Genomic DNA, 23,906 nt, shown 5'->3' on the forward strand with positions numbered 1-23,906 from the left:
TCAGAGATGCGGCGGAAAACTTTCCCTTTCCTCGTTGACCGATCTAGTTCATTCTGTACTCGTTCATCAGGGAGTAAACGGAGGAAAAAAAAACGTCGTCATGGGACCAGGTAACAGCAGAATATTCAGAGGAATTAATCGCAAATTAAAAATAATAAAGATATTAATTAAAAAGAGCACTCTTTACAAAATACAATAAGAACAGTTTAGTGAGAGCCAGCTGGACCCGATCAACGGCTGACTGCAAAACAATCAACGGCTGACTCTAAACCAATCAGCTGCTAATTCTAAGCAGCCCCGCTTGGCCGGCCCGATTGGAACCACATCTCTTGTGGTTCCAAAGAGCCAACTGGAACCGGGTCGGAAGTTATAATGCAAACTCGGTCGGCCCTACTTTCAACCCGTTCCGTTCCTTGGAGTGCGAAAACGGCTTAAATAAAATGGACATAAAAACCTCAAATAAAACGGATTATAAAATCTCTATAGCAAAAATTTACCCTTCAAAATATAATAATCATCAGAATGGACATTATTGAGCTTATTTTAATTTATTATGCAATTAATTGATTTGTTGCAACAGGCTTATCAATAATAGGTGAGAAAATTGATCCATTTATTATCAACCAATGGGTCTGCCTGTGGGATGCAAATGCCGCTGAATAGAAATACTGGTGCGGACTAAATACTGGAGCTGACTGCTTCTGCCTGAGATTGTAGGTGCAAGCTGATATAATCCGATACTCATTTTTTTTAGTTGATATCGTATTGATTTCCGATGCCAGTATCTGATCGGGAATTGGCTTTTTTAGAGGACTTCAAGTGCATTAGATGTTCACACTTAAGATGGACAATTATACAGGTGGCTGTACTGGTGACAGAGTTGTGATTTATTTATTTATTTAAATTAAAAAAATAATAGACAGAGGCCCAATTTCAAGGCATTAAATTACAAATTCAAATGTCTTTTTAGTCATACTTGATATAGCATTTTTATAACATCTGAAGGTAACGTAGTTACATGAAAGTGTAGGCCTGTCGCGATAAACAAATCAATTACGGTAATGATAAATGAAAATGATCAATCTCATTTTAATTTATTGCTTTATTGTTTCTTCCTGCATTTTCTCTTTCAATAGACAACTCTGGTTCTCTCCACAGATCCTCCCTCCCTCATTTCCTTAGTGCAGTGGTTCCCAAACTTTTTCTTCTGTGCCCCCCCAGTGGTTTCCAAACATTTTCTGCGCCCTCCTCCTATGGATTACAAATGGCTGGCTGGTTGAAACGACGCGTGTGAGGGGGGGGCATCGACTTTTTTGGGGGCAAAATAAATGTACGTAGCTGAAAATAGACACCAACATCGGTAGCCTACAAGGTACTTGTTAAGCTTAAGGTTTTGTATTGATATTAGCTAGTCATGTTTTAGCTAACATTACCTGCATCCAACAGCTTTACTCAACTCAGTCGGTTAGTTTGGAGGGAAAAACTGTGAAAAGTTCTTTGTGTTTTGCTGGTTTGCTGCCGTGATTCTAACACAAACCTGCGTAGCTCCGCCCAGCAGCAGCAGGTCTCCACAGGTGTAAACCAGCGCGAGCGTCGTTGCGCTCATGTTACGTTTAAAGGCGGCTCGGAAAAACAGATTACAACATGTTAACAACGGATTAAACAGTTTTAACTGCTGATAAAAGTGACAGAGGACACAAATATGGAAAGTGTGGAAGCCTCTACTGTATCAAATTGACATAGAAATAACAGAGAGTTGGCCATTCTTAGGTAAAAACCCAGCGCATACAGTGTTCGTGTTCTGTTTTTTTTTCATCCAGACGGCTTCCCGCGCCCCCCCTGCAATGACACGGTGCCCCCCCTAGGGGGCGCGCCCCACAGTTTGGGAACCTCTGCCTTAGTGTAAGGGAGGAGTGAACTGTTGCATGAGGTAGTTGGATATGCCCATCTTCTCTATCTAAATTTAATGATTATTGAAGGGCAATAATAATAATAATTGGTTGAATGTAGTTTTTATTTCCACTTTGGTTTTATGTTTAGATTTCATTCAGATTTATTTTTATATTTTTTTATGGAGACTGAGAGTCCATTTTATTTTTGTTTTTGGTTGTTTGTTTTGTTTACCAGTTCCAGAGTTAAAAGTTATTTTGAAAATAAAGTGTATTTATTTTTGGCAGGATGTGCTTGCATTATTATGTCATTACCATTACATCAGTTTAAAATGGTATTCAAACAATCTTATCGTTCATCGCAATAATTTTTGAGACATCAGCAGAATTTATCGTGACAGGCCTATGAGTGCTATAAAAGAGCACAAACACAAATGCTGCTCTTGAATAACATTCCCACTTATAACATTCTTCTTTAAGACACCAGTCACATAAAGAAGTATGATTTAAATCACTAATCGTCACCCAGTAACTACATTTAATCTTATTGTCATATTTATTGATTCTCTCATTTAACAGTGGAAAAAAATAACAAAGCTAATAGTCCTGACAATACAGTTTTACTTGTGAACAGTAATTGGAATTTATAGTGACAACAATAAATGAAAATTCCTTTAAGAAATTTACCACAGTAAATGATAAACGATGCTATAAATGCCCAGCCGTACTACCGGCTAATCTTATTATAGTAAACGATGAATAAAAATCATTCCTGTTAGATTTGTAGCCTAAGAGCAGAATTTAGGAGCTTCCCATAAGTCAGATCAGATTAGCTTTATTTTGGTCAGTTTACAACATTACAAAAAAAGCAAAACAAAATAATTATTTAAAATAACTATTTAGCAAACTGATGAGCTACAATAAAAGGAATAGGCAGAAGCCAAGGCTTATACTTGCCTACCATATTAATAGACTCGGCAGTCTACACACATACACACATTAATACTTAAACATGCCTCTGTAAAGCTATACATACATGCACAAACCACCATTTGGGTGTTTATGTTGATAAAACTGATATAATGATGCGGTCTGAAAACCTAGGCACTACAGAACATATATGAGCTGCTGTTGCCTGGCTGATTGACGTCTTCCTGAGTGCAGGAACGTTGCTGCCTGTGGGACGATGACAGCAAATGAAAGCGTTCTTTATTGGGCTCAGCCCCCCACATTGTTGCTGATTTTTTAAGCTCTCTGAGAACCAGCAGCAGAACCAACGCCATGGCCCTGCACTCTTCTCGTCTCTGCCCACCTCTCATAATTTGTCCACATCGTGTCGATCCGCTGCAGGCAACCCGGCCTTATTTATCAGCACGTGCCGGCAGCCAGTCTGTCACTCAAAGCGCTCTGTCGCAGCAGGACCTTCTTTGTTGCCCCTCTGTGTCGTGGTCATCTGCCCCCATAAGCTAATGTTGATGTTATGCCACAACTGTTGTTCCCAGCTGAGCTTCGCTCGGCTTAAACTCAATTGATAATGTCCGGAAAATGTCTGTTCGGTCCTTTTGTACAGAGGAGTGTCAATATGTTAAAAGGTAGACGGATTATCTGTACGGCCTTTGGTCCAACTCGTGCTGTCATGCATGATTTATTACTGTAATAGATGTATTCATTATCTGGGTTTTCCCTAGAAGCCGTGTTCTGGAACGACCTGCTGCACCTTTAAGTTTTAATAATCTCACAATACTTGACTTTAACGGGAAATGTTAACCGTCTTTGTGGTATGCTGGGTTTAGTTTTAAACAAATAATCTAGTCAGCTGCTAGTGATTCAGTGGGGCAAGAAGGCCGAGTCTGAAGAGGAAGTGTCAACTTCCTCAGTTCTTGTTTCAGCAGCTGTGGCTGAAGTTGACATATTGCATAGTGTTCACCAAAAAGGTTGCACCCATCTGTGTCATTAGCACCACTAGCTGGGGTCTTCTGTCACATAGCAACAAAGTCATGCCTTGTTGTGGTGTTGAAATTACGAATGAAACAATTAATTGGATGAATCCGATTAATTATTTAAATAATTGTCTACCAATTTAGGAATAGATCATTAACTGGAATATACAGACTCAAAAAAGGTAATTTACTGAAATGGCAACATACTTGGAGCAGTAAGCCAAAATTATGCAAAACAATAACAAAAAAAATTTGAATTTATCACCAAAACCTTCTTTTTTGGTAAATTATGTCTGGCCAAAAAATCCTCTAGTGGCATTTTAGCTTCACCTGGTTCAAATTCTGTACAAAAAAAATCTTAAGTACCTTTTACTATCCAATTATTAATCAGCTAATCCAAAAATTAATCACCAGATCAGCCCTGCACTATATTTTCATATGTTGTTTTCTTTGTAGCTGCTGATGGATCTTTTGCTACAAATTACCAATCATTCACTGAAGGAATACTGTTTTATTGCATTTTTGGCAATACAATGTTTATTTCATTCAAAAAAGCCATTGAAGTTTTTCGGTAGGGAGATGAAAAATTTGGAGACTATCAATTTTTCTCATTCAAATAATCATCGTAGTAATTGATTTCTAAGTGAATCGTTGGTTGCAGCCCTAGTATGGAACACAGTTCTGCTCAAATGTCTCCAGCCTCCTGTGTTGGAGCATTTTATTAAAATATTTAAAGTATGAAGAAAAGGTTTCAGCTAATGGTGGCGATAATGACCACATTTATTTCTTTCAGACCCGCTCTCTGTTGTTTATGGAACGTGTTCTTGTTTATTTTCTCCCAGTAGCTTTAGGAAATAGCTGTGGACACTTGTTGAAGAACATTTCAAAGATCTTTTGATGTTGGCGGCCTTTTGTTTGCCTTGCTGCCGAGATGAACCCACACTGCTTTAATAATGTTACGGTCCAGACTCGAGGGAGACTGATCCATGACTCACAGCGCTCCATTGTGTGTGGCTTTTATTTTTATTTTTTTTTATGTCTGACTTTCAATGCATTGATAGGTTGTTTGTTTGAGGTCATTCCCATGCTGAAAAATAAAACCAGTATCAGTCAGATGCTTCTCTGGTTGCAACTAGTGCTGGATCTTGATTGATCCAGTACTTCTCTGGATTCATGATAGCAGAAATATTGGAAACAAAACACAAAGTCTGACCCATAGCACCAAACCATGACGGTGACTGTTGTAGTAATTGAGTAATCAAAAAATAATTCTGATGATTAATCAAGTAACTGAAAAAAAGGCCCGTTTTGTTGCAGCTACTTTACCTAGTAAAGTAAATACACAAAATAAAATGCTTGTAAAAATGTATGTTGGTGACATCAACTAACTAACTCACTCATTCTTAAGTTACCCATTAACAACCTGTTGAGTAACTTGTGCAGCAGCTTAAAGTTTCGTCACCGTTCTTCACAACTGCTTAAAACAAATGAACAACGCCATGGAGAGAAAATTGTGGATAAAACTGGAAAGGTGATGTGATCAGTTTGGCAGTATTTCAGTTATTTTAACAAAAAAAATCAATGAATAATTAATAAATATAGACAATTATATTGTGATACTTTTTTCAGCCATATGTGCAGCCTTAGTTAAAAAAAATTGCTTCCTTTTTTTAAATAAAACATTTTACTTCTGAAAATGCATTACATATCAAATATCACTTTCAGTCTCTATATGAAGTGTAGAAACTTTTTTTTAAACAAAATACTCTCAGTTATTTTTTCACGTCATTACTCTTCTTGATCAGCAATGTAATGTTAACTGAAATGTATTTCTTTGTACATGTTTGACATTCCAGATTCTATTCCAAGACTCACAGATAAAAAAAGTTAGTCTTTTCCAAAGGGAACAAAAAACGTGACCTGTTAGCAGCTAGTTGAAAGTGATCCATCACTTTTGATACTTTTTGTGTCAAAAGTGTCTTCCTCCATAGCTGCTGAAGGCACTTTGCATTCCTCAATAACAGCTTCGTGGTGGAAGTGAGAGCGCTGTGCAACACAAATAATCATCTGTTTGGAACACAGTGCGCTATATAATAAAACATAATTTAACGAAGCGTTGATGCAGGTAATTTGCCTTGAGGAATTTTAATAGTCGGCGTACTCAAATCATTCGATGAGTCGTTACAGCCCTAGTAACTATTGCTAAGAATATCAATTATGATTAGGCGTGCCACCATAACAAATTTTGTTAGACGATAAGTTGTTCCAGAAGTTATTGCGATAAACCATGATGTTGATTTGAGACCATTTTATAATGGTATGCAATATACTATTTTATACCATTATTATAGTGGTATAACAATAATAGAACACATTCTCAAAGATCAATAAACGTTAAATTCTAATGAACATTTAACACTGGAAAATGTCTTTCAGAAAATGCTCTAGTTGAGACCAAAATACCAGTTCGAAAATGTTTTGTCCAGTTTTTGGTAGAAAGAAAGGGAGAGAAAAGAAAAGAAATCATACAAATTGAAATTGAGTTCATTTTAATTTATCATGCAATTGCTTTATTGATTATTATGACAGGCCTAATTATGATTGATCCACATTTTCCTCAGTCGTCTTCCTTTCAGGTCCGTTTCACCTTTGCTGAAACGGACCTTCCCCTTATAACCCACACAACCTGAAGAGCTGTAAATTGTGTGCTAATTATAACAAATTGAAATTGCTGTTGTGCTGTACATGTGTTGGACTGTCCAACATAAGTATCATAATCACATGTTCTTGATGAAGTGCTGCCCTTATGGGCTCCACGGCTGACATGATCAGGTTGTTCTAAACCCTTGTTAGCTCCTGTCTTGTGTGCTAAATCAAACTCACAGGAGAACATGCACATCACTTCCTGAGCTTCAGTCTGTGGCTTGCTTAGCAGCTTATCTTCACCCCTGATGACTCCAGATAAAGACGGCTCAGCTCTCTGTTCTCAGGTCTTGAGACTCAGTCGAGTCTGTATTCATCACAAAGTCAAGTTTTGAGTCTTTGCTCGTCTTAAATTTGACTGAATTTCAAGTCTTGAGACTCATTTCTGAACAGTTGACTAGTTCTGTCAAAAAAGTGAGAATCAACTTATCAGAACAAAATAGACAGCTTAATGTCTAAAGCTACTTTTGCATTTTTATTAGTGGTGGTGTGACTTGTTTAGCATTTTTGCAGGGCTTTCGTTAATTGCAATTTATTTAAAAAATAAATATTTGACAAAATAAGCTTTCTGAACCATTTGAGAGAAGGCTTGATGCAGTTTATTTTTTTTTACATGTTTCACCAAAGTAGGCAACCTATTTTTTTGGTCAATTTCAGTTAATTTATTATTTATTTAAGATTGGCTGTTATACTTATAATGGCACCGACAGAACAAATGAAAGTTGTTTTTTTTTTTTTTTTTTTGCATGTTTGACCAAGATTCTGAAACTATTGGTGCATAGTGTGCTGTACTGGTGCAGTTATCAAATAAATTTGTAATTCAGTACATTTATGTCTGTGTTTAACAAAAGAAATGCTGTAAGTCAATTCAGCACTGTTTTTCCATACCGTTTCCAATGATCACATCTTTGTACAATGAGACATTTTGAAAATAAATGTACTTAATGGAAACACCCCAGCTTTGAAAAAGCCCTTTTTCTGATGAAAAGCACATTTGTAATAAAAACTTGGCTGCTGACCAAAGTGATGTAAAGCAGAAGGCTGGTGGATTTAGCTTATTATTCTGTGTATTTTCGGAGGCGGTAATCTAGGCTTGTCACAATAACAAATTTTGCTGGACGATAAATTGTCCAGCAGTATTGCGATAAACGACAATATTGTTGTTTTGAGACTATTTTCAAGTCATATAGTAATGGAATAATAATGCAAGAACACATATCAATAAACTTTAAATTCTGCTGAACATTTAACACTGGAACCCGAAGACATTATAAATACCCAAAATAAATAAACAAAACAGAAACGGTAAATAAAATGAATTCTGAAGTGTCTGTAAATAAAGTTGTCCTTCAAAAAAAGGGCGAGTTGAAACCAAGTCACCAAACTGAAGACTTTACCCTCCAGTTTTTGGCAGAATGAGAAAAATGATAAATCATGACAATGGAAATTATTGAGCTTGTTTTAATTTATCATGCAATTAATTGATTTATTGATTATTGTGACAGGCCTACGGTAATCAACAGGAAAAGTTTCAGAACCATTTACTTAATCAAATAGAAGCAATAAAATGTGTCCTCTTCACATCTGTGTAGTTTGTTTTAGAAAGTAAATAATTAAAATAGTCCAGAAGTCATTTCAGATGTCCAAAATATCATCACCTGAAATTTAGATTTTAAATTAGTTGAGAAGTCTAGATGGCCATCGACATCCAGATGATTTTCTGTTCAGCCTGCCGCTGTGTGTGTTTAGTGTGCAGGGTGCTGATAAAGTGTTAATGAGCCTATGAGGAAGGGTGTTAATTGATTCATTCTCCTTGGGCTTATTCTCATTAACACCCGGTCCCAGGATAGCTTGTATCTCTGCAGCCCCCCCAGAAGCCTCCCATGTGTCCCTGTTCCCTCCCTGCAGTTCCTCCCTGTGGGGGGATGGCTGGCTGACTGGGAGGCTTCAAACCTGGGTCAGGATCTCTGAGGAAGCTGGAGGAGGCATGTGGATGCTTTAATAACTGACTTTTTTTATTTGTTTTTTTTTACAGTATTCGCAGTGTAATGCAGAAGTACCTGGAGGAAAGGGATGAACTCACTTTTGACAAAATTTTCAACCAGAAAATTGGTAAGTCTGACCTCTTTTAAAGGGAGTAAAGCTTTTTCACACCTCGCATCATCCTGTGTCCTCTCCTCCATGTTTCCAGTCTATGATCTCTCCTCTGATTGTGATGATTTATACCATAAATCCTATAATATTAAATGTAAACATTAGCAGCGTTAAAATATCAGTCATGAGGTCCCATCCACCGTTATGTTTTATTAGCTCCTATGATTGTAATTACATAGTTTCAAATAATGAACACTTTTCACATTTATTGGTACCTCTGGTAAAGATGTGTGAACAGTGGTGCCCCCACTGTGAGCCCCTCCCCCAGAGAATCATTGTCAGGTCATATAAAGGTCATAATCATCTTCAATCAATACATAAATGTAGAATCCAATAAACAATTAGAGAAAGAAATTTATAAAATTAATATTTTCTTTATTTAAACTTTCCGGGGATGCCTCTGTTTGCAACGACTTTAAGAATTAAAAATCTTTCTTACACTAACCTGGTTTAAAACCGACAATTAAGAACCAAAACCGATGTGACCTTATCTGAATGAATTTATGCAGTGGACAGGAAATAACTCTTTTTATTCACCTCTGGAAACTCATCGGGGTTCATTTTTAATGTGCACCTCTAACATTTTCTATTTCCTTTTTCTTTTATTCTGCATCAGTATGATTTTATGGAGGCTAGTTAGCTTAGCCATTCCTCAAAATACGAGGAATGGCATTTCCTTGCATTCAAGTAAGCCACATAGGTGACGTTTTTGAAATTTTAGGTTTTGAAAAAAATGGCTATCACCAGTCAGAACAATAATTAAAAAGATGAAATCAACTGTTAATTTTTTTAAGAAAGAGAAATTAATCTATGAAACATTTGCATGTCTTCAGTAGAGGGGCCAATAAATGGTGAGCGCACTGTAAATACTTATTGTGTCTGGTATTTTGTAGCATTTTAGAGTGGAAGTTTAAACTCACAGCCAAAATGTAACAGAATGGGACATGAAAATGTATCAGTCTCATGTCTATAAATAGATGTCAAGTGTTTTTATTTCTATGGGCTGAGTGTCTGTGGCAGAGTGGGTCTGCCTCAGGACGGCCTTCATCAGAGACATTTGAGAGTTGATCAACAAATGACCACTTAGATTTGATCCAAATAAAATTTGTCTGATGCTTTTCTGATTGTCGTTGGAAAGCAAATAATGTGGCACTAGAGCCACAGCTGGCTGTGTGTGTGGTTTTCTGTGTAGTTTTCACCAAAAGTATGGCTGTAGAATCCAGATAAATGGAGCTGTGGTGGAAAACATCAGGATCAGCAGATGTTTCAGCGTTGGTGTCGGGCCTGAACCCAAAAAGGTGACGGGTCCGTCTCCAGCCGCGGTTCTTGTTGTCTCCAGAGGGGCTTTCTTTGAAACCAGGCGGTTGATCTGTGATGCTGCTGCTGTGAGGGCTGCATGTGGGCGGCTTGTTCTGCTAGCTAGCATCATGTCTGCTGCTTCCTGAGGCCGGCCCGGTGGAAGCGCCGCCTCTCCACCATAGAGCACAGCGTCTCTGTTCACAGCTGACCGGCTGTGTGCCGTACCAGGGGACCGCAGCCACCCTGCAGGCCTGAGCTTGGTTTACTTACACTTCTCACCCCCCACCCCACCCACCCCGCCCCATGAGAACAGGCTGTGTTAATTGTCCCTGGCTCCGTCTTCGTCTCCAGCTCCTCTCTCTCTCCATCTCCATCAGGCTTAACACTCATTTAATTTCTGTCGGTTGTGTTCAGTTTCATCTCCTCCTTCCTCTCCGTTTTGGTGTCTGGACATGCATACAAGATGGATTTCTTTTAATAAGTCAGTAATACTTGGGGATTTCTGTTGTCCAGAAAAGGTTTGAGCTCCTTAGGAAACTATAAACGCCCAAGATCACAGCAGGATCATGCATCTGTAGCAGGGCTGCAGCTAACGATTATTCTGACGATTAATCAATTCAGACATGAAAAAGTGCACATTCTGCAGATTTTTTTATTAACCACATAAGCCTTTTTATACAATATTAGAAATGCATTAAAATATGCAAATTAGCAAATATTTGAATCTGTTAAGTAAACATTTCTTGCTTGGGTGCTACAGATGTGTGTCCTGTGCTACAAATGATCAAGGGTTCACTAACAGAATGCTGTTTTTGAATTTTAGGCAATCAAATGTAAAAAGGAATTTAATTTTTTCATTTGCAAACATTTAGTGCATTTCTAATATTGTATATAAAAGTTTTAAATGGGAAAATGAAAAATCTTCAGAATGTGACCATTTTTTTTTATCCAACTAATCATCAGATCAATCGATTACTAAAATAATTCAGCTGCAGCCTTACTTCTCTTATAAATAAATATTTATCACAGAAAAGCCAGTGTCGAGTTATAATAATAAAATTTTTACAAATCCCAGTTGTTTGCCTCAGGTATTGGGTTGGACAAATAATTATTTTTTTGTCTAGAGAGTTTGTAGGAAAAAAAAACAACCTAATTTTAATATAAACATTTTATTTCAAACACAAACATATTCATAACAGAAAGATGGGAATAAAACTAAATTCCCCGATTTAGATAACTAAACACGAGATGATAAATTGGCCACAATCTGTTGTTTCTAGGTATTGCATTCCCAGTGGTCCAGTTATTCCAATAACTGAGCTCAAAGAATGCGGAACTGTCTTCAGCCGTTTTGCAATAAGCTTCCTGGCTTTAGCCAGCTGTTTTACATATTTTATATTCAAATAGTTTTGCATGTTTCTCTGCATGAGGTGGCTGTTTGCACATTTTCTAAGAAATCTTCTGGAACAATGGAGATGACAGCTTGTTTTTTTATCAGTTCAGTCATGACAGACAAACCTAAACTTCTGCTTTACTAATACGACTCAGAAATAATTTCCATGCATTCCACTGATTTTCATGTTGCTACATTTAGACAAACAATACCCAGAAACTTCCCAGAAGTCTTGGTTTTAAGCAGCAGGCTAAGTGTCTGTCTGCATGAAGTGAAAAGCTGCAGTGCAGAGAGACTCTGCCATGCTGCGCCTCGTTTCACTACGATCAGCTCTTGTGACTCTCATGGCTGCAGAAAACCCAGATCTCAGCAAATCTTCCTCGTTCCTCACTGAGCTTCCACTTCCAAAACTCACTTTATTTTCCATTCCAACTTTATCCTCAACAATATCTCCTTTTCTAAGGCGTTCAGATCGGTGAATCTACGGAAGACCAGCAGTTATGTCGCAGCTCACACATGGATCCTTTGTGTTGTTTAGGAGGAGCTTAACTTGCATCACTGAGATGTAAATAGGACTTTTTTTGGATCCGTATCAGGGCTGTGTGTGAAGGAGTATTTTAGTAATCGAGTATTCTATCGATTATTCAAGTAATCAAATAATTTGATCAAATAAAACACTAGTAAATACTTCCATAAAAGCAGAATTAATATTGGCCCAAATTTTTATATCTGTGATTACCCAGTAATCACTCTTCTCTTATGTAGCTTAAAAAATCAACCTGTAACAATAATAACTCACTTCCATCCATATATCCATCCATTTCCTTACACTCTTGTCCCTCGCGGGGTCAGGAGGGGTGCTGGTGACTCTCCATTTCGGGAGAGAGGCGGGTACACCCTGGACAGGTCGCCAGTCCATTGCAGCACTTTTTACGTCAAAGTGGATAAAAAATACACAGAAATCTGAAATTAATCAGTGCAATAATAAAAATGAAAATCAGCACATTTTTGTTTAAAGCGTCAGTTTAAGAGATGAACTGTCACTTTTCAACCTTTTCATAACTTTTGTGTTCATGTGAACAATGGGACCTTTTACACCATTGCCTGTCACGAAACCAAATTTTACTGGACAATAAATTGTCCCAGAAATTATTGCAGTAAATGATGATGAAAAAAAAAATTATTCAACTTAGGCAGGGAAAACGGGCAAAAGTGGGAAGTAGTGCAAACTACTTCATATTGGGTGTCAATTTGCATTGTTTCGCAAAATGCTGACTTTTCAGCGATATTAAAGGGGAGTGTCTCTTTAATGAGTGTTTTCTAAACAGAAGTTACAGCTCTCATTTGAATTTATTATGAAATTACTTGAATTATTGCTTATTGTGACAGACTTGACTCTGCTGCCCATTTGTTGCCATCAGAATGGTAGGAAACATATTTTCTGGTTTGTCTGTAAAGCTACATTGCTCTAAGCATCGGCTACAGAGCTGGAGCGCAAGCTGCTGTGTTCCGTCTAACTACATATGTCTTCACTCCACCTGCATGCATACACCCGCTGCGCACTTTACCGAAACAGCAACTAGGCAGCAGCTCTGGGTGAATGTTGAATAAAACAAAGGCTATATATGCATTGCATGTAAACATTTTCATCAATCAATGAAATCTCCCAAATTCCACGGACAGAACATGAGATGTTTTAAGTCAGTTCAGCTGTTTTTCTGTATCAGATTGGTTTTATTACTAATCGTGATATCGGTATTGAAAGTGAAAAACGTGGATCAGTGCATCTCTGGTCACCATTTATACAGGACGAGTCTTGAAAATGAAACATTTTCATCACTAGTTTTCATTTAAAACTGATAGAGGCAGAACAGAGCGCCCGTCAGTCAGAAGACCTCATGAATATTTTGGCACACACACACACACACACACGCACACACACACACACACACACACACACACACACACACCACTCTCCTACTGTACGGATAGTTTTAGGATATTTACAACCTAGTAATGAGGCGAAGCAGGCATTGGGAACACTTTACCATGGTAACGTTGAGATCTGGGAGCCGTTTCTACTCTAATATACCAGTAAATTATAGTTTTCTACCGGGATGATTGATTTCACAGCTGCGGCCGGTTCACTAATGTGCCCTGCTCTGTGTTTACTACTTCTGTTTTGTTTTTCGTCTCAGAGCTTTCATTAGTCTTGTTTTAATCTGCAGCATCATAGAAACCAAATTAAAAACGCATTAAAAAGCTCATATTTCTTTTAGATGAGATCTTCGGTGATTCGCTAGTCGTGTGCATCTCGAGGGCACAAAACATTCTCCAACCTGCTCGTTTATCGCAGAATGGAGATTTTAATACGAGGTTCATTTACACTAGAAGACAGTCCGACCTCATATCCGTGGGCTACTGTACTCCTGGGTTATGATCGTGTCTGCGTGTGTTTATTGGACTTCCAGCCGACCTCCGTGCTCCCCCTGGTTGTTTGTCTGAATATTTTGGATTTGTGGGTGTGAGTTACGATGGCATCAATTGCTTTCTAAAATGAAAGCCATAAAATATGACGCTAAACTCTGGAGGCAGGGGAGAGGAGGGGTGTCATTCACAAGTTGATTTGGATTTCATCATCCCTGCCTCTCTGCCTTGTGGCTCTTCCTCCATTTTTATTCTTTTTCTCTTTCTATTCTCTCCTAATATATCTCCCCCTCCCCACCTCTCTCTCTCTCTCTCTCTCTCACTTTTTGCTTTGGCATTCTCCCTCTCCATCTGTCAGACTTCTGGAACGGGTGATGGAGAGTTGTGGGTTGCTTAGCAACTGCGGTTGCTGTGGTAACTGTGCCAGAACTGCTGCATTTTGCTAGTCGACGGAGAGAAATGAAATTGATTAAAGGAGGAATGAAACAGGTGATGGGAATCGGAGGGAGACAGAGGTGCGCAGGGGGGTATTTCAGGGTGGGGTGGGTGTGGGGGTGTAAAAGGAGAAACCCTCTCGTGGAAAGCACCGCAGCTTGGATTCTGATGTCAGCACAGTGCCTGAGCCACCTGGCTGTTTATTCACCAATCATGATTCACGCCGTCTCTATTCCAGAGGATCCCACAGCAGCCGCTCCGACTCACCATGTCTAACAGTCGCAGCTCTATGACAGTTGTTTGCAAAAATAACCCCTCAGAGTGCACTTATAACCCCCTCCAACCCCGCTACCCGCCCACTACAGCTGTGGTATGAGATTGTCTACCCCTCAGTTCCCCATGCAGGGATGTGCTTAGACTGGTTGTAAAATCTTTAATATCTTCAGGGCTGTTTTATGCCCCTCATCTAGTCGCCTCGGCATTGCTGGACAACTGAAGCACATCGCTCAAGTCCTGCAAAGCGTTACATGACGGAGAGACGTGCGTCTTAATTCAGTTCTGTTCAACTATACAGCAACGCTTCATCCCAAGTCAACAGCAACGAGGCAGTTCAAAGTGCTTTACATCATAAAAACATCATTCAAGCTGCATTTCCATTAACCATCTAATGGCATTTAATACATTTGCTTAATGGATACAGAGCAATTTTGAAAGGAAAAAAGAAAAAAAAAAGCTCACCTTCAATAAGGCTTTAAGAAACGACATGAAAATAAGTTTAGGTTTCTAAACACTAATAAATACTAGTCCTTTTTCAATTTTCTTAAGCAATTTCTTACACGACTTTCCATTTTGATAGTACTTTTTATCTTGGATATGTGAAATCATAAGCTCAGTTTGTTTCTAACTCATTGATCATTTTGCTTTTTCAGTTATCTGCAGATAAATTCACTCTCATTCAAAACTCAAAAATAGACCACTCAGTGTTTTTGACACCAAAAACCTGATTAGATCAAGTTTTTTATGAAACAGATGGGGAAAAACGCAGATAACTTGGCTTTATTTTAGAAATTTTGAAAGAGAATATCAAAGAGAAGGTCCGTTTTCTAGAATTTAAACGAGAGTACAGTTGCACTGGACTGATGCTGGTTGCTGTCAGAGTTGCTGGTTTAATTGTCATCATGTTCCAATTTTCTAACACACCAAAGAGACAAATTGTGCTACTCTTTGTTTTGAAGTATTTGGGCTAAATATGACAGAAAATGAAATTATTACTGTACAAGATTATTTCCATTTGTGCTTCAAAGCACTCTTCTTCAATTAAATTGGAACATTTAATCCAATTTATCTGATTTTTATTAAAGTACATCAAAGCATTTGCTTCTGGTTGATCTGGTTGTAGAAGAAAAATGAATGGAATTCTCAGCTTTGATCAGAACCGATGAAGGGAAAACCGTCTGATTTGGAGCCAGTGGATTGGTGCATCTCTGAAATGGAAACTAAAAACAAAACTAGGGCTGTTGTAAACGAATATTTTAGTAATCGAGTAATCTATCGATTATTCTTACGATTAATCGAGTAATCGGATAAAAAAATTATAAAATGAAATATTGGTAAATCTGGCATAATACTGGTGTTACTATCAGATATCAATATCAGTCCAATTTTTCATATTTGAGCATCCCTAACAGTTGCTTTTTTTGTAGTTTAGAAAACTAACCTGTAACAATAATAGCTCACTTTCTAAGTTAACCAGAAGAAAAGTTATAGAAAAATCTGAAATTATATTGAATTTAATAACAAAGAGGCAGGCTCACAAATATGCTTATAAAAAATGTCTACAATCCAGCTTTTAGTTTATGTATTCATCTTCAGTGAGTTTAATAGATTAATTAAACTCACCTTGCCACCTAACCTGTCACGCTTTGGGTTTGAAAATACGGGAAATGCCGCCTGGAGTGGGAGGAGAGGGCGAATGAACAAACGTAAGATGGGGTGGAGGGGAGGAAATAGACCAGCGGACTGACGAACCGTTAGACCGGGGGACGAACACGGGGGGAAGCAATACGGGATATTTACGACACCTTCACTGGTCACACTCAGAAACTCATCTACCAGCCATGTACGATGCGCTCCGCCACCCGTTTCTTCAGACCGGGATATGAAATTTATTGTATGGTTCGTCGGTAAAGCTACATTTACACGGTAAGCATCAGCTACTCAGCCGCCCGCCCTGTTCAGTCTATCCGCTCACCTCAGCGCTCTTCCCGCCGTTCGCTTTCAACCAGCAGCCCCGGAGGAGAAATGCTGCCGTACTCCAGGCATTCCCCCAGTCATTTTAAGGATGCTTATTGGTTCCCCAAAAACGATAAAAAGTCGGGCATTATCATCAATCAATAAAATCCCCACGGGCCAATCTTGAAGATTGGACTTTATGCCGCTGAGACTTAGCTTTTGTCAACAACTCAGAGGCGGAAGTGAGAGCTCCGCGCAACGCAAATGAAGTCCCGGCCGGAACACAGTGCGCTAACTAATAAAACATAAATTAACGAAGCTTCGAGGCAGGTAAATTTTCCTCGAGGAATTTAAGTAATCGAGGTACTCGAATCATTCGAGGAATCGTTTCAGCCCTAAACAAAGCAAAACAAAACAGGAACACGGTTCAGAATTTGATGCTGACATTATCAGAACGTAAAAATAAAAGCTGACTTTCTCAGAGGTTCACAGAATAATCAGATCTGTTGGAAAACTAGTTGAGAATCTAGAAAATGAAAGAGCTTCGAAATAAAGAATTTGAAGAATTGTGTATTGTGTGATGTATCTAACAATACATCTAACAATCATTTTAGTAATCGATTATTCAATCAAGTATTCATTGCACATTCTACAATTTTCCCTTAATCATATACTCAATCATTTGTACAATATATAAAATGTGTTATAGAAATAAAACAATAATAGCTTTTTAAATGCGACTAAAAATAGCCTAAAATGCATTAACTGCATTCCTTTAGTGAACACTTGATCATTTGTAGCAGCTAAAATATGCTTCTAAAATCAACATCTGAAAAGCTCAGCTCTTTCTGCTTTATGTAGCATCAATGAAGTATAGAACTGGTATTTGAACTCATTTTTGGATTAACTAATAATTGGACAGCAAAAGGAATTTGAAGGATTACAGGATTTGAAGATTTTTGTTATCCTATATGCAAAATATAAATGTTTTTTGTACAGTTTGGGCTTAATTACTGCTGTGACTGTTTTCATTTCAGCAAATGTCCTTTATTTGAGTCTGTTGACAATTACTTCTATAATCGATTCATCATGATTAATGGTTTCAACCCTACATATATCCTTTTTTTCTGATCCCTTGAAGACCACCGCATTTAAAATTTTCTAAATGTTGTGGCATAAACTTGCATATATATTTTTTTCACCTTACATTCAAAGTTTCCAATCTTTTCCACCCTCACTAACATCACCTTTTACGTGTCAGTGTGACTCTTCTGCAGACCTGTGGCAACACTGGTGCATGTAACTAGTAGTGTGAAACTTCCAGTGAGTGCAAGAGGAGAGCTGGCGGCTTGGGCTGATGCAACTGGTTTCCTACCGGCGACCTCGTTGTGTTTTCAGGTTGAACACGTTTTTGAAGCGTGCCACTGTGCTTTCAGCCTTCAGCCTGTGCTGGGTTTCAGGTTCACAACCTGAAACCCAGCGACACGATAAAGGTCACGCCACATGTTAGCAGACGCCTCGGTTTCACTCAGATGTCGGAGGCTGGAGTTGACATCTTGTACTGAGGGACGTGCGCCGTGCTGCTTCATCAGTTCTCCTGAGAGTCCCAGAGACACTCTGCATATGCTGCTGACCTGTATCGAGTCCAGTTGGCTAATTACGTCGTTAAGCACATAATATTTCTGTAGTTTTTACAAACAGTCCTAGTTGTTTCAAGGTTAAACATCCGCGTGTCAATTTGTTCAAGATCTGTAGTCAAACAGTGCTGTGGTGATAAAGTTAGACAGTTGATTCCTTCCTAAAGTTAGTCAGCTCATCATTCATTAGCATTCCGTTGCTAATATTATTTCCTCCAGAAAACCTGCTAAGGCCGGTGGTAGGTTGCTGGGTCAGTCGGTCGTCCAGCTGTCCGCTGTGTTTGTGAGTTAAAAAATGTTTACAATTTACAGGACTTTGAAAATATCACTAAATTATGTGTTATTGTAGACATTACCTAAACATCAATTATGAAGCCTTAAAAATGGCAAAAATAAACTAACATCAATAAATAAATAAGTAAAGCCTGGTAGCCCTCCAGGCTTACGTTATACAACAGAAAACCCCGATTTTGGTTTGGATGCTGGTTGGAAGCTCAGTTTGTCTTTTCATAAAGACTGATACAAGCTGAATTCATTTCCAATGTTGTGTATTTAAAAAAAATCCTACATGTTCCATTGAAATCTCTACATATTTGTTCTTGACAAAAGAAAAGTATTTATATGTTGCGTAAACTGAACAAGATGCCAAATCTGTAGTGTAATGAGTTTTAAATATTTTCATATTTAGCATGAACTTTTCTTACTGAAGGATCCTAACAGTCTCTTTAGAAGTTGAACAAAAAAATAGCTTTATTAAAAGTGTATTGGTCCTGTTTAAATTGGAGATGGACCCATCAGATATTAATATCTGTTCTGTCTCAATATTGATAAAAATCAGCGGCAGTGTTCCTAATCCATAAGGGCAGATCTGCTTAGACTAATTCTATGCTTTCTGCTCTAAATGACGTCACACTTAATTATTTAACTTACATTATATTTAGAATTCCTAACTTCACTTTCTGAACCATTTGAAAGGTTTGTTGCAGTTTATTTTTACATTTGACCAACATATTCAACCTATTGTTTTTGTCAGTTTATTATTTACTTTACACTGGCTGTGCTACTCCTGACTGCACTGGTTCAACAAATCAAAGTTTTGTGTTTACATGTTTGACCAAGCTTGTGAAGCTATTGGTGCATTTAAGTGTTGAAATGATGTAGCATTAACAAATAAATGTGTAAATCAGTAAACTCTAAGCCAGTTCAGCTTTGTTTTTCTGAAAGGGGTCGATATCGGCCCATACTGAACCTCAGATATCTGCATTAGTGTCAGAAGTGAAAAAAGTGGATCGGTGCATCCCTAGTTTAGACACGGCAGGAGTGTCTGCGTCCTCAAAAAGTCTTAAAGATAAAAAATGAGTGCATTATTTTCCTCCTTGCACACCACTGTCTGTGCAGCCTCAGCAGTTGGTGTAGATCGCCTTGTGCATTCAGGAATTTCTATAATTTTCCAAATATTCTTCAGGATTGCCTTTAAATTCCAGCTGCATGTGAGCGAACTCTGCCCTGTGCTCTGGAGCTCAGGTTGTTGGTGGAACATGAAAAGAAATTAAGCGTCATCAAAGAACTGCTGCAGCTGTCAGTTAGCATATTATGTTTGAAACATCTCATAAAATCATAATGCACAGTGCAAGACACTTGATGTACATGCTAGCAGCTAGCATGGTTTCTGGTAACGCTATTTAATGACCATCAGTGAACAGCACAGTCAGTAGAATACTTAACATTGTTTGCTGAATCCTGAAGCAGGATGAGTGTCTGTCTCACACACATGCACACACACACACACACACACACACACACACACACGCACACACACGCCCCAGACAGAGAAATGGTGGCTCTGTGCGACCCTATAAAGGTCAGTGTATGTATAATGCAGCGCTGTCAAGTTGTCCCCTGACTCGCATGAACCTTTTTTTTTTTTTTTGTTTGTCTTTTCCCATATTGGCTCAAAATGAAACAAAGCTGTTTGTCACCTTGGAATGAAAATGGAGAACAAGGCACAAGGAAGACATTTATTTCCAGAGTTTAGTTTTTCCTCTCCTGTTTAAACATTAAATTCATGAATTTCTGAAATTCACTTTCTTCAGCAGCAGGTTAGTCAGTTCCAGGCAGTAAAATGACCACATTCTGTCAAGGAACAGAAAATGGCAATTAAACCCCCGAAGGCAGACTTCTTTAAAAGTCACTATGACAAACATTACAGTAAAATAAGTTCATGCTTGTACTATAACTGCAGTGCTGGAAGTTGGGGTTTTATTTAGTTATTTGTCATTTATAATGTCCAACAACTCTGAAGGGAATTGTTTTTGAAAATAAACCTCTATCAATTAGTAGCTTTCTAATTTGGTCTTTCTAGACCAAATTAGAAAGCTACTAATTGATATAAGAGCTGAAAAAGTCAGATTAATCATGATAAATCAGTTACTGAAATAATCAAACCATTTGGTAAACCGGTAACCATTAATTTAAAGTATACACTCTAAAAAGGCCATTTGCTGAAATAGCAGAGTTACAATCTAAGTAATGAAAACTGTACAAAAAATATATATATTTTGCATTTTTGATAAAACATCTCCCTCCCATGTCTTAGTAGCATAGTTTTGGCTCCAACTGGGTCAAATTCTGTTAAAGAAATCTCGTTTGCCATCTGTTTGTTGTCCAATTATTAATCAGTTATCTTCAATCTATTGATGATCAAGCAGAAAGAGATGAGCTGCTTATGTTAGTATTTTTTGGTTGTTGCTCAACTGGAGTCATTTCCTGTCACATGGTTTCCACCAGAGACCAACCAGGACACAAATAGCAGTTGCTCAGTGTGTTCATTTTTCCCCACCACTTTTAAACAAAGAGCCTATCCTCGTTTACTCCAAACAAACATCATCCTACTAGATGAGGGAAAATGTATCCGAGCTCCAAGGCTTCCCGGCTCAAACCACCGCCCTACATCCTCTCATCTGCTTCACGTCCTTTACCTGTCCTCTAACCTGTGTGTAAGCAGAAAGATAGTCTGTCACATTTGGTTATTGTCATAGAAACACAGTCTCAGTCATGGATCTCATAGCTACACCATGGATGGTGAAGTTGATGTGATTGTTCAGAGGGTTCATGCTCTCGGGACAGAGAGCGTTTTCTACAGACTCCTTTATGCCCCGTGAAAGCAGGAGTGTCCCTGAACAGCTCGTTACACTTTGTGTTTTTGGTGGAGGTTTCAGACTGGATTGTGCTAGGGTTCTTTTTTTTGTCAGTGGTTTGATTTCTTTTTCATTTTATTTCCTTTTATTTGTATATAGAAAGGTAATTTTCTACTATTATGCTGACTGTTGGATTTAGAAAGTGCCATTTAAAAAGTGTAGAGTTAATCTCGATCTTTTTGGTTAGCAAGGTGAGTTGGATTCACGTCCAGCTGAACAAATATCGCTTCTCCTCTGCAAAAACAGTTGCGTAGCGATAAGATACATTTATCGTGATAAATTTCTTATCAAAAAAGAATTATAATTTATTGTTGTCAAAATAAATTCTAATTAATGCTGTTTAAAACCCCTCAAAACTGTCAGGAGTGTTTTACTGTTTTTCTAAAGTCTTTGTTTAATGTGAGCGTCAATAAATATCAATACATTTGAAAATATGATGAAATGTAGTTTCTGTGAGCAGTTAAGTACTAATAACATTTCTTTATGTGACTGGAGTCTGAAAGAAACTAATTACAAATGAACATGTTTTCAAGAACAGTATTTCTCTTGTGTTTTTCTGTGACTGCTGTTCAGTTCACTATTGTTGTCATAATAGTACCACAAAACATCTCTTGATTCTGATGTATGAAAATCAGTGAGGCAGCATGGCATTACCACACCTTCTTCTGGGCTGTATTATCACTCTATAATCACTTATACAATATAAGTGATTATAAATATTATTTAAAAAGTTTTTAACTGTAAATCTGTCACTAAAGAGTCGAGTCTTACAAACTCATTATATTACGTCATATTATATGGCTCTAATAATGCTGCCCAGTATGAAATGGACCACTTCACTGTTCTACTTATGTTAAGTAGTTTTCTTATGTTGCTAAACATAATCACGCCAATAAATCATAGCTTGAAACAAAGCAATTATTGATGTTTCTATGGAAACAACAGAGGGAAAAAAAACTATTTCAAAATAATTATCCCCACTTATCTGTTTTTGAGGTTGGCAAACATCAGTTAGAGTTTATCTTTATTATGAGAGGTTGACTAAACATCCTGATTAATTTTCCTAGGTACATTATAAACAATTTGATATTTCCAATCTCTAGTAATTAGGACATATGGTGTTATGACAAGTACAACATATTATCAGCTCAAGATAAGCAGATTTCAAATAAGGTGATAATGTGTTTAACTTCAAAGCCGATAATTCTAATAAAAAAAGAACAGTAGTACAGTCCACTATGGCAGGAAGTTAGAACATTGGCTGTTTGAACCTTTCTGGGCACTGCTTGAAATGATTCCACTGTTCCAGATATTTAATGTATTTCATGTGTAACAACCATTTAGGCAGAAAGTTGCTGTGTAGTGTGTACAGACGAATAAGGATGAAAAATGCCTCCTATGACAAAAGTTGATCCAGCAGAGAGCGACATGTTTGTAAAATGGGTGGGTCCATTCAGATAAAGGTCAGTACCTTTGTAGTCAGGCAGGTGCAGCACATGCATTCTGCTCTTGTCGCAGGGCTGTTAGCAGAAGTCTATTGTTGATTTGTACTGTAGGAGTTGTGAACAATCGTTCCTGTGAAAAACAAATTATCTGTAGAAAGTTCATCTTTTTTATTTGTAATCATTGTAAAACAAGTAGTGGTGGGACTGCACGGAAATATTTCAGTTAATTACAAAAGAAACGTCTTCAATTCAGAAAACTCTTATGTGCTAAATTGTTGAATACAAAATGAGCTTAATAACAAAGATATTGTTTTTAATTTGTTAACCATCAGATTGGTGCAACGTGCTGTTTACGCTGGCATTAGCATTTTGATTGTTTGTGTTGATGTTACATGTTTAGCATTGAGATGCCATTTTAGCTTTGAATAGCTTCACTGATGGGATATCTCCTTTTAGCACAACTTGAACACAATAATAGTCTTCCATTGTTCAGTAATGTCACTTTTGAAGCCAAAATTAACTCTGAGTGGGCCAAGAGAAGAGGCTTCATCGTCCATCACTGTTGTTAGCAAGTGTCGCTTCTTGTGTGTCAAATTTACAGGTGTACTAGAAACACAATGCAAAGGTTCCGGCTCGGGACTTTTTTATATTTGAAATGAATGTGTGTTGGCATTTTGAGCACAATAAAAATCCATGTAGTTAATCAACACCTTAAAGTCCTTCCCCTAATTATAATACTAATTATAATACTTAAATATTTAACTTGAGAAATCACTGAGGTAATCAGTTCCATCTTTTCTTTGTCCTATTTTTATATTTCAGCTTAATTATTTCTTTTATTTCTTTCCAAGAGTACGAACATTTAGATTTTGTTGTATTAAAGGGGCAGTATCACGAAAAATCAACTCTTTCAGCTTCACTTCGATCCTTTAATCTCCATGGCAGCCATTCAGCTGTGAAAACTACCTGGGTGGACCTAGCCCCGCCTTCGAGCTCCTCGTCAGAGCTCCAGTTTCCAAGCTATCAAACAACCACCAGCAATTGGCAAACATCTGGAGAAACAGATGCTGTTTCAGCAGAAACAACCCCAGTTCTGCTGAGCTCATTATGGTAGCTACGTCGCACAGCAACACTGGTAAAAACGTTGTTAAAGGG

General features: G+C 37.8%; 1 protein-coding gene across 1 annotated transcript in view; it reads left to right on the forward strand.

The window, feature by feature from the left end:
• grk3 (G protein-coupled receptor kinase 3) overlaps positions 1-23,906 on the forward strand; it is a 74,132-nt gene that overhangs the window by 11,924 nt on the left and 38,302 nt on the right. Inside the window, exon 2 of the mRNA XM_088010731.1 lies at positions 8,568-8,644. Within this exon, the coding sequence (XP_087866857.1) occupies positions 8,568-8,644 (77 nt within the window). The remainder of the gene's footprint in view (positions 1-8,567; positions 8,645-23,906) is intronic.

Source organism: Poecilia mexicana, unplaced genomic scaffold (genome assembly GCF_051168715.1).
Source record: "Poecilia mexicana isolate PSO_F unplaced genomic scaffold, ASM5116871v1 scaffold_12, whole genome shotgun sequence".
NCBI lineage: Eukaryota > Metazoa > Chordata > Actinopteri > Cyprinodontiformes > Poeciliidae > Poecilia > Poecilia mexicana.